Source organism: Nannobrachium achirus, assembly GCF_963921795.1.
Source record: "Nannobrachium achirus genome assembly, chromosome: 1".
In the NCBI taxonomy this organism is placed as follows: domain Eukaryota; kingdom Metazoa; phylum Chordata; class Actinopteri; order Myctophiformes; family Myctophidae; genus Nannobrachium; species Nannobrachium achirus.
Window position 1 is genome coordinate 74,135,731 of NC_137810.1, and position 11,762 is coordinate 74,147,492.

At 40.0% G+C, this 11,762-nt stretch overlaps 2 protein-coding genes across 2 annotated transcripts; both read right to left on the reverse strand.

Moving 5' to 3' along the window:
* Positions 1-2,669: 2,669 nt before the first annotated feature.
* LOC308293390 (uncharacterized protein) lies at positions 2,670-6,100 on the reverse strand. The gene is made up of 9 exons (XM_080735875.1): positions 5,980-6,100; positions 5,667-5,805; positions 5,300-5,533; positions 5,055-5,140; positions 4,766-4,870; positions 4,268-4,473; positions 3,917-4,081; positions 3,139-3,383; positions 2,670-2,791 (listed from the first exon to the last, which is right to left on the reverse strand). Coding segments are annotated over exons 1-9 (1,269 nt in total). The 5' UTR covers positions 6,067-6,100; the 3' UTR covers positions 2,670-2,789.
* LOC308289885 (uncharacterized protein) lies at positions 6,075-8,432 on the reverse strand (the record flags this gene model as incomplete). The annotated part of the gene is made up of 6 exons (XM_080731653.1): positions 8,057-8,432; positions 7,363-7,443; positions 6,876-6,941; positions 6,632-6,772; positions 6,372-6,542; positions 6,075-6,132 (listed from the first exon to the last, which is right to left on the reverse strand). Exons 1-6 carry the CDS (start codon positions 8,155-8,157, stop codon positions 6,075-6,077), a joined length of 618 nt encoding a protein of 205 aa, XP_080587779.1. The 5' UTR covers positions 8,158-8,432.
* Between the last annotated feature and the right edge of the window lie 3,330 nt (positions 8,433-11,762).

The following is an 11,762-nucleotide window of genomic DNA, read 5'->3' on the forward strand; positions in this document are numbered from 1 at the left end:
CAGACTCAGAGAGGACAGGGCCAAGGAGCACCCAGGGGCAGGGCACCTAGACGTCGTGGACGCAGGGGGAGGGGAATAGCTCTTCCAGATCACCAGCGTGTGCAAGAACTCCAACAAATGCACCAAGCAAGGGTGGACAGAGATAGAGTATGTATTGTTTTTATTTTGACTATTATTGCTGATTCATTTTTATTCAAAAATTCATTTTTAAAAAAAAATATTGTTCATCTTACTAAGTGCAATTGAGCTACCAATACCCAAGAAGTTTACTCTGAAGATGTACTCTTGAATTTTGAGATCTTCTTAGACCACTTACAAAATAGCCTCCAAAAATAATTACTATCATTTGTCTTTATGTCGTTTATCAAGTGTGAGTATATCCTCCTAATTCTTTCTAATGGTCCTTTCAGGAAATAATGGAGAATCTCTCTCCTACAGAGATGTTGGAACTCCTCATGGCAACCCAAAACCGGGACCCTGGCAATATATTTTGGTCGTTGCGCAGAAACAACCCCCCAGGACGACCACCACCAGCAACAGAACAACCAACTTGGTGCGTCTGTGCGAACTGTCAGGAGATGAACACAGATGTTGAGAACCTCTGCTGTGGTCAACGTCCAGAACGGTGCACTTCCAGGGAGCCGCACATGGATGTGTACATCCTCGAAGACGGCGTTTTGACCTTTGCTGTTGGGATATGGAATGATGTCCGTGCTCAGGTTGCAGCTGCAAACCATAATGACCGCAACAGACAGTATCGCCATGCCGCTTACAGACAGTTTGTCATGTGGCAGTATGGCGTGCTGGGAGCTGGCAACAGAGTTGTAGTTTTCTCATGTTGCGTAATTCGCATAAGGAGCCGATTTCCTGATAGTAACGCGCACTATGTTGGCTGGCTCCCCAGTCGGGTGTAGGGCGAACGTTCACCCTTACGGGTCCATTTGGTTGACCCCTGACTGTAAGGACTACAAACCATTGAGTGACCTATATTCTTAATTCACATAAACAGAGCTGCTACCTTCAACCACATTTTAAAATTATACTGTAAGATTATTCATTAGGTCAAACATGCTGCTATAGTATTTGTTGCAAGAAGAAGCTTTAATACCTGTGTATATATGTGACCTAGCTGATTGCTCAATGCTGTACCCCCTCCAAATGTATATATTATATTCCTTTTCATGTAAATAATTTCAGTGTCAGGAAATTCTGTTTCATTTTTTAAATGACAATTTGTGCACTAACGGTTCTACCTTCAAACACTTTGGGCAATTGCCTTTTTGTTTTAAATAGCTTTCTATGTGTGTGTGTGTGTGTGTGTACTTTGATATGTGACAGCTCTGAATGCACACTGCTGTACCCTCCATGTCTCCCTTTTTTAAAGTAAATATTTGGTTTGCAAGATCTGTGTGATTCATTTCTCAATTTACTTTTGCCATGGATATACAAAATGAAAAGATATTCCATGACCTGATAGACATACAGCCTTGAATGACCCTAAGTAAGTAGCCTTGATGATCCATGAGGCCCATAGGGCAGGAAACTATCTCCTGTTTCTGTAGCATGATTCTTTATATTTTTAGTCTTTGGTATGACCCAGCCAGGGAACTGAACCCTGACCTCCCAGTCTCAGGGCGGACACTAACCACAAGGTCACTGAGCTGGTAAATGACCACAACAAACAGGTAACTCTGGAGTGTACAGCTAGAAACCCAACTCAGAAGACTAGTATTACCAAAATTAAAGCACTCAAAGGCCATTACAGGTCCTGTAATTCATAGGGGTTCCCAAAACTTGTCTCAGGGCACCCCATAAATGTTTTTAATCCGAGGCACCCCTACATTATAATTTCAATCCCAGCACCTTACATTTATAGCCTATCGTCGTTGTCTGATAGAAACTTTGTATGTCCCAAACCGTTGTCATCTATAAAATGTACTAAAGTATTGAAAAAAGCCGATCTACAAGCACACAACGCCCGTTGTGTGCTTGTAATCTGCTGTTTTCACTAGTTTCATGTGACAGTCTTGTTTGATGAAGCAGGGAAAAAGACATGAGGAGATACAAGGTTTCTGCCCGACAGTGACTATATTTTAGTGATTATATTGCGAGGAAAACGTTGAGATAATAGCCATTTTGGTTAGAACTGACTGAAAATAACTTTTTACTTCAAGTTTAAAATTATACTAAATCATATTTTCTTCAAGTGTCCAAATAAATTCGAAATATTATCAAATAATCTCACGGCACCCCAGGGTGCCCCGTCACCCACTTTGAAAACCCCTGACTTGCAGGTCCAATTGTTTCTAGTTGTGTATACTCAGTTATGGGGGTCCTTGCAAAGAAAACAAATACTAGTTGGACTCATATTGTGCCGTAAATAGTCTGTCATCCATAATATGGACCTTTTTTTAAATACCATTTAAGCTATTGGCCCAAATAGAATGATTGATGCAATTTGTTTCCAAAGGTTTTATACCAACATATTAGCAATCAATGTCACAACTGCATATATGATCCACCTTTTAAAGTAAATTATGTAGCAACATTCTCAGTGTGTTTCATTTCATGCAACAAGAAGGACACATTTGTAAGAATTAAAATGTTTTATTCACAAAAGAAATCTACACATTGTACTGTGACCCGCACCCTGCAACAAATGGATCCGTCTTTAGTTGAAGCTGAGCCCTTTGAGCTGGATCAACGTCCCTGCCAATCCTGCTGAGGATGATGACTGAGACCCGGGGGCAGGAAGAAGAGATGGAAGTCACTGGTCTATCTCTCATTTGTCCTGTGAAAACACAAAAGATACACAAAAGATATCAGTCATTATTGGAAGTTGATCACTAGTCAGGCACAGTATAACAATAGTTCAATAGACACCGAATCAATGACGATCCAAGACAAACTGTTGAGTGCATAATATCAAATGCTGTGCCCTGGTTTAAATTGTCAATGGTCCTATCTAGACTTTTAATTATGACATGTGGATTTCTAATTTGAAATGTACAGATTATTTTTAAAATATTTATGAGATGGGAACCTCATGGTTCACATCAGACCATCCCTCCCTTGAGCCAATTCCTAGCCCATGAACCATCATATATAAATACATAGCATATAGCCTGTAGTACTCACATCTCCCTCTGCTGGCTCGATCTTGCAACATCTTCTCAATCGTTTGGGATGGTACTACACCAGGCAGATTTCCTAGACGCCGAGCATCGTCAGGCCTCTTGATGCTTTTTTTACCCAGTGCCTCCATGGTCAACCGTCGCTGCAGGAGAGCGTTTTGAAGTTCTGGAATATAGCTGTAGTCCTTGTCCTCCTTCAGAACCACCAGTTTATAGCCCTTGGACTTCTTGCTGTACATTCTTCCATGGCTGATAAGAGATGGAGAAACAGTGTTTGCAATTAACATACGTAATATAATACTTCCTACATTCCAAAACATATATATAACGGGGGTTCCCAAACTTTTGTCTCTGGGCACCCCATAAAAATGTTTTAAAAATCTTTTTAATCCGAATTACCCCTACATTATAAATTTCACTCCCAACACCTTATATTTTGACGGGTGTAAACCATCACGTGTCCAAAACCGTTTGTTTTGTATTTATCATCTCTAAAATGTACTAAACTAGTGAAAACAGACTATCTAGATCCTCTGTTTTGTATGATGTGCGACAGTCTTGTATGATGAAGCAGGGCTTTGCTTTACCAAAAGTACACATTTCAAAATAACTTTGTACTTCAATTTTAAAATGGGAGTTTAAATATTTTTTCAAGTGTCCAAATAAATTCCAAATATTATCAAGTTATCTCACGGCACCCCAGGGTGCCCCGTCACCCACTTTAAAAACCCCTGATATGGAATACCTGGCTAAAGCGTGAGCTAACTTCATGTAAAACATACCTTACTGATCCATCTGCCTTTCGTTTGGCTGCTCTGTGTACGTGATGATTGTAGTCCAATGCGGCCAGCAGTATCCGTGCTCCATACACAGGCGGAGAAAACGATATGCGTTTTGATGCGTACATTAAAAGATGATTATGATAACTTTCCAGCTGGGCAGTTGATCTAAACATTGACACACACAAGGAATACATTTTTTTTAAAATTGAGCACAGGTAAATCCAACATTGAATACAAAAACGCATTGCAGTTGCACACTTATTATACCCCGAAATACAACAAATTTAGCATTTTTAAATGGTCATTTGGTAAAGGATTTTTATGAAACCAGAGAGAAACAAATTTACTAACCTGAAAGTCAGGAAATGGTGGACAGACTTGAGCCAGCGTTCGTTTAAAACGATCTCAGACAGTTTCTGATGAGCTGTTGAGGTTCTGTCCATCCAAGGCTTGTCTCTCTCTTCTGCTGGCAAGGGCATCACGTGGTCACAGGCACCGTTGTTGAAGACCCATGTATGATCATTCACCACGTGGTGTAAGACCCCAGTCCACTTATCCTACACAAAATACAGTAAAACAAAAAAAAGTTAATTTATTTGACATCATAAACCCTTTAGACCCGAGTTGGATCATCCTTTCTGTACACGGGCAAAAGAGCAGATCTAAAAGCTCACAACACATTGTGGATCCGTTGTAACTACAAATTGACATCTCTGAGCGTCAAGTGATACTTGGATAGGTGGTCACCACAGCACAAGATGAGTTTACTCTCCCAACTCGCTTGTGTGTTTTCCAGACAAAGTGATTCATTGAAGGCAACATGATATGTTTTTGGTTTGAAATACTTACGAAGAAAGTGTCATAGTCATCAGCCTTTTCACAGCAGTACCAAAAGTGAGTGCAAATGTCCTTGTTCCAGTCAGCGAGGATTGAGCAGTCCTTTAGCTGGGAAGCCTGAAAATAAAATAGAAGCAAATGTAATTCTATTTTACACTTCACTAAAACACTAAACAGGCCAAACTGACAGCTAGGACAGGGAGCAAAATTAATTAAATTGCTTTTACATTTTTAGTATTATACATTATGCACACTGATCACACTTTAAATTTGCACTGCAATTATCAAACCTTTCACTTACAGCAGCTATCTTTTTGCCCAGGTTTTTGGCGCCGTGCCAGATGTCAAAAGAGTGAATTACTCCACTGTCTTTGTACTTTCCCTTCGCTGAAAAACAATGTTGGCATCATTAAATTGTGGATTTCTTTGTCATGGTCATAACGCATACATAGGTACATTTTGGTAAATGAAGAAGGAATGTGATATAATGCTCTAATACATAAAACACTAGTATGACATTTAACCAATCAATACAAAATTACTTACTAAACAGAGCTCCAATTTGTGTGTGTGCATCTGTGCAGAACTCTGAGAGGTTCAGTTCTGCATGGAGCTGGTCAAATGTTTTGATGAATGCCTCCCTCTCCATGATCACTGAGTTCCTGCTGGTCTCTCTCTTGTCAATGTTGACGACATTGATGATTTCTTTGGTGTCGTTATCCATGGCAGAGTAAGAGCAGTACTGTGCACAGTAACCGGGACTGTCCATCCGACCATCACCTGGCGTAAGCAAAAACATAAAGGTGAGAAGGAGAAAGGTTAGCCTTCTCACAAGACACAATTTTAGAAAAGACATCAGCCTATAATAAATGTTTAATTTGGACTGTGTATTGTGCTGTATTGGGACACTTACCAAGAACCACAACTTTGTCTTTGGCTTGTAGTCTGGTGATGATGGCACTCCTCTTCCTGGTCCAGAAGTCAGTGATCGTGTCAACACAGCATTGGTCTTGGATTTTATGGAACGTGTCGTGGTTCACCATGCGCATGTTCTGTCAGAGATAGAGTAGAGGTTTAGAACACAGAGCAGGTTGGTGCCTTGCATGGTTTCCTCCACCATCAGTGTGTGCGCGCGCGCGCTTGTGAGAGAGAGAATGGGTGAATCTAATGCACCCAATCTATGTAAAACACCTTGGATAAAGGCGATATATAAATGCACAATTTACCATAAATTTGAAGAGAAGAGCGAGTTTTCTGTAGTTGTTTCCAGAGAGAAGGAGATTGCAGGACAGAAGGAAATCTCCAACCAGCATTCCTGATTTCACATACGGCTGGGATGACCACTTCCACACAATATGTTTTGGATCCCTTGTGCACACCTGAAAAAAAAAAAAACAACAAAAAAAGAAACAGGATAATTAGATTCAGTGGCATACATTGTTTGCAAAAGGAAGACTTTCAGCAACACATAAAAGGATATAACAAACAAACACGCACCCATTCAATGATACCTGCTGTCCCCCTCGATCTAACACGAACATGAAAAGGTTGTGTGCTCTGACACCATTTACACACATCCACCGGTAGAACAACATATTCCACTAGTTGAAGTAGAGACATGTGGTAAGCGATGAAGGCTGGATCTTGCAGAATGTTGTCCCCAGCATCGACATCATGTTCTGAATCTTCGGGAATGGGTTCTTCTGCGTCAGATCCAGCGTCATGTACAGAGTCACCAACACTGATGACTGGTAGATGTTCAATGCTCACTTTTAGAGCTCCGCCAGCACTGCAAAAATAAGTTGACAAATTCAGAAATAATCACACAACCAAAAATTGCATAAAATAAAATTCAGGAACTATGTCATAATAACCTACCGAAAAGATAAGCGGGGATAATATTCTTCATCACTATCAGAATCATCGCTGTCAAATTCTCTCGTCAGATCTTCCTCAGACGATGACAAAGGTATATCATCCATCCCAAGCTGCCAGGATGGATCATCTTCAATCTCAATTCTACAGATTAAAAAGTGTTGAGTTGTTACTACTTTTAAAAATGAAAAGATTTGATGATTTTTGGTAACAATTCATTTTGTAAAGATTTCTGTGGTCAACTTACGTAGCGTTATGGGGGCTGTTGAACTCATCTGCGTCAACTGGCACGTTTAAATCCAATGAGGACATGCTGCGATAATAAATAAAAAATACATTTTAATGTGTGTGCAAATGTGTGTGTGTGCATATATAGATATATAGATAGATAGATAGATAGATAGATAGATAGATAGATAGATAGAGAGATAATTTTACAAAAAATTACCAGAGCACAAATTAGGTGAGATGTTTCACTCCTATTTATAACCGCTCAACAATAATCTGTTATTGCAAATGTTTAGTTATTATTTTTGGGTCAAAAAGATACTCTCATACCATCTACTAGAAATATAAATAGTGTTGTATTAGGCTATGGTAAAACAAATAATAAGAAAAAAATAGCAAGTGTGCTGTAGATAAAAATGTAATCTGAAACAACACACATACATTCAAAATATAGTCTTGGTCAGCAACTCAATGCATCAAGTAGGAAGAAAAAGATTTGCACATACCTAGCTTCTAACACATGAATCTCAGGTTCCTGTAAGGGAACTTGTAGCTCCATTGGCTGGGCATCAGGGTTGTTGTCCTCCCTTCAAAAAATAAAATGCAGACAGCCACAATTATTTTTAGAGTTGGCCTACAAGTAGATGGAGATAATGAGTAGGCCTACAATGTATACATCATGGAAGGAATGGACAGAGAGCAATTTACACAGAATGGCCCTATTTACAACAATGTGACATGTTTCACTCCTTGGTCTAACGACCCAGCAATTTGAGACAACACTGAGTGAGCCAACACTCTTCTTTGTTATTGTAATAGTTTGGGATTTGCATGCAGGATTCGCTCATACCACAAACTTGAAGAATAACATAACACCACAGACAAAAACAAAACGTATGATTGCAGTAAGTAGTAATGAAATCGGAAACTATACCTAATAACTAAATAAGATATACAAGCACTCGTTTGGGATGTGGGGGTCCGTCGCGGGCGATGCTACGGGGACCACCGCGGATCTCCGCCCCCATGATATTTATAAAGCCAATGCATCCAGTAGCGAAAACAACTCGGCTAAATAAGATATACAAGCACTCGTTTGTGGTGTGGGGGTCCGTCGCGGGCGATGCTACGGGGACCACCGCGGATCTCCACACCCTTGATATTTATAAAGCCAATGCATCCAGTAGCGAAAACACAAACCTTATTATCGTGAGACGAGCTGCAGCTTCGGTCAATGGGGGTTCTTCCTCTAACGCTATGTCATCATCATCATCATCATCCCTGTAAAATAACCATTCCATTTAGCTGAATAATAACACGAACTGAAAGAGAAACACTTGTTGAATGCAGAATGTTACTTACTCTTTCTCGCTCTTTGAGATGCTAGAGAGTGACGATGGGGGAGGGGGTCTTTTTCGACTAGGCTTTGATGGCGTGGATTGGTATGGATCTTTCTCGTAACTAAAGACAATTAAAAAAACACACAAGCGTTTTATTGCTGCTTCAAATAGCCTCGGAGTACCCTCGGTAAATATTTGAGGAGAAAAAGCCAACTGCAAAGTATAAAATGACTTACTGATCGAGTAGAAGCAATGCAACATCCTTGTGGGTCTTCAGTCCTTTTATTTCTTTTAGCTGGTTCCACCGTTCCATAGCCGTTCCGAGGCAAATTCTGGTTTTATCTAACGCTTTTTTCTTCTCTTTCCTTGCCACCTTCTTCTGTTCACTAGCAGCTTTCTTCTCTTCAATAGTTTTTAATCTTTTGGCTTCTCTTGGTGCAAGTGGGAGAGCTGGGATAGGAATCTTGTCCTGTTTCTCCGCCATCTTGTAAACATTCAATGTAATGTGAACGCGCGCCTCCCAAGTTGAGTGCTGTGTGAACGTGCATCTCAAGCCAGCCAGAACGCGCACCAGTCATTCTCTATCCTGATTGGTGGAGATCTTTGTGGCGAAGGGAAAATTTCGAGCGAGCTATGCTCGTAACAGGGGACAGGGCGGATGTCCTTATATGGTCAGCGCACCTAATAGCGACGAAAACTAATGGGAAATGTGCAGACTGGATTTTTATTTGAATGAAAAACAAGTCCTGAATATAACTTTAAGCTTGAAGCAAGAAATCGACCGCAAAAGCAGACTACTGGACATGATTTTAAAACCATACGTAAAATTATACAGAACAGGTTGGTACAATAACTACTTAATAACCATTTTTCATGTAAGAACATGTGTTATAGAGTCAATAATATGTGGTTTAACTGTGTTCAATGTGTGAGTCCATTTTGGTTTTAATATCCATGATGGAGTTTTGTGGGGATTAGTTCTAGTTAACATTCATTGTTTCCTGGTGGTCTGGGCTAAACAACCTTTGAATAGTTTTCTGTTTACAAAGTCAAACATTCTCTCAGAGCTTCTGACGGTGCTGTGTTATGTATCCTGTTTTGAAAGCACATCAGACCAGTTGTGGGAATGGGGTGGAGGATATATTGTTGAAATGTTAAAATACATTAGTACTCCATTTGTGAGACACACAAGACTCATACAGGGGGAAGCCTTTACTTTACTTAGTTAAAGGGCCACTTCACCCCTGAGACAACCCTATCTTATTTTATTGTTGTTTGGGAAACGATCAACACAATCCCGAGTTATGTTTTGTGTTCAATCTGTTTTTTTTTTTTAGATATTTTAGTATTTCAGCATGCACTAGTGATGCAAAATGCATCATATGATGCAAAACGCATCACTAGTACATGCTGAAATAATAAAATATCTAAAAACACAGATTGAACACAAAACATAACTCAGGATTGTGTTGATCGTGTCCCAAACAACAATAAAATAAGATAGGGTTGTCCCAGAGGTGAAGTGGCCCTTTAACGAATGTCTTGCACTGTATGTGGTAAAGGCTTTTTTCACAAGGCTTAACCAAAACACACATGGGTACAGTATGTGATAAAGGCTATAATCAAATGGGTGAAAAACTCACATGAAGACATGGGAAAGCATTTGGTTTAAGTTAGTTCACACAGACACATTCAGTCTAAGCCAGAATGACAAAGAAAAGGCCACTAAAGCAGAGGAATGATATAATCTGATTCAACATGACTGAATAAAATAAACACGACTAGTTTCTTGTGATGGCTCTGCATGCTCCAGAACAGCAGAACAGAGTCTGCCCACATTTGTCCGAATTTAACAAGTCATATTAGTCAGATTCTCCATTGGCTCCCATGTAAAATATTATACTTCATCACAAAGCAATATTTTCTGTACGGACATTTATCGTGGCATGCATGATGTGCACGCCATGCATGATGGACACACTGAAACCGCTTCTTAATAAAAGCAATCAATGAGTTTGTTTTCCTATTACAGAATTACACCAACGTCCTTATTATTCAAGTCCCTATTATTAAAGCGTCCATGCTATTCCTTCATTCCAGATCAGTGTATGGAGTCCAGTCTGCAGGTGAAGATCAGTTCTCCAGCCAGGACTGTTTCTATTAAACAGGAACCTGAAGACCACCTTAAACAGGAACCTGAAGACCATCTTAAACAGGAACCTGAAGACCACCTTAAACAGGAACCTGAAGACCACCTTAAACAGGAACCTGAAGACCACCTTAAACAGGAACACGAAGACCACCTGGATCTCAGTAAGTTTCCAGCACTCTGTCTTTGTATTGTATTGGTGAAAGTGGGCCGGTACTGAGGGTGCTCACTAACCTGCTGTTACTTGTTATGCCAAATGATTCCTCCCCACACACATTTGTGACACTGGTTGTCTATATGAATCAATACCTGCTTCCACCACAATTTAAAATGTAAATTTGTAATCTTTTTTGTTTCAAGACACAACTCTGAACTGAGTTTCTGCTTTGGAGGCACAACATTCAAATGTTATGGAGTCTAATGAGCCATTATATATTTTTTTTCGTAGACTTCCTGCACGTCCCTGTGTGTAAAGAGGAGGTTTCCCCTGAAGAAGAGTGGAGTTGCAGTCTGGTCCAGGAGGAACCACAACCTCCACAGATGAAGGAGGAACAGGAGGAGCTACTTGAAAGACCAGAGGAATCTGGTTTGTCAACATTGACTTTACTAGCAGTGAAAAGTGAAGATGATGAAAACAGAGAGACAGCACCTGTAGCCAGCACCTCAACTGAACACATGAAAACACAAGCTGATGTAGAGGACTGTGGAACATCACAACCAACTAGTGATGACCATCTTCTCTCTTCACACTGTTCTGAATCAGAAACTGAAGACAGTGATGAGTGGGAGGAGAACAGAGGAGATCAGTAAGCTTTAAACACACTGAAATCACAAAAACAAACTCAGTCCATGAGGAGTCACACAGGGAAGAAAAGTTTTAGTTGTACAGAGTGTGACAAAATGTTTATTCGTGAGGCTCATCTGAAGACTCACACAATGATCCATACAGGGGAAAAGCCCTTTTCTTGTACAGTTTGTGGTAAAGGTTGGGTTACCGCAGGTAAGCTAAAAAAACACATGAGGGTTCATACAGGAGAAAGGCCCTTTTCTTGTACAGTATGTGGTAAAGGCTGTCTTCACAAGGGTCATCTAAAAATACACATGAGGACACACACAGGGGAAAACCCCTTTTCTTGTACAATATGTGATAAAGGCTTTAATCAAATGGGTAATCTAAAAACACACATGAGGACTCATACAAGAGAAACACCCTTTTCTTGTACAGTATGTGGTAAAGGCTGTCTTCACATGGGTCATCTAACAATACACATGAGGACGCACACAGGGGAAAAGCCCTTTTCTTGTACAGTATGTGATAAAGGATTTAATCAAAATAGTCATCTAAACAGACACATGAAGACTCATAAAGAATAAAAGCCTTTAGTTTAAATTAGTTCACACAGACACATAAATGATC

Coding starts and splice junctions, on each gene's coding strand:
- LOC308293390 (XM_080735875.1), bottom strand. CDS start 6,066: ATGCTGGTTGGAGATTTCCTTCTGTCCTGCAATCTCCTTCTCTCTGGA. Junction 5,141..5,299: donor ACAAATTGGAGCTCTGTTTA/GTAAGTAATTTT, acceptor ATTGTTTTTCAG/CGAAGGGAAAGTACAAAGAC. Junction 4,871..5,054: donor TGGGCAAAAAGATAGCTGCT/GTAAGTGAAAGG, acceptor TTTTATTTTCAG/GCTTCCCAGCTAAAGGACTG.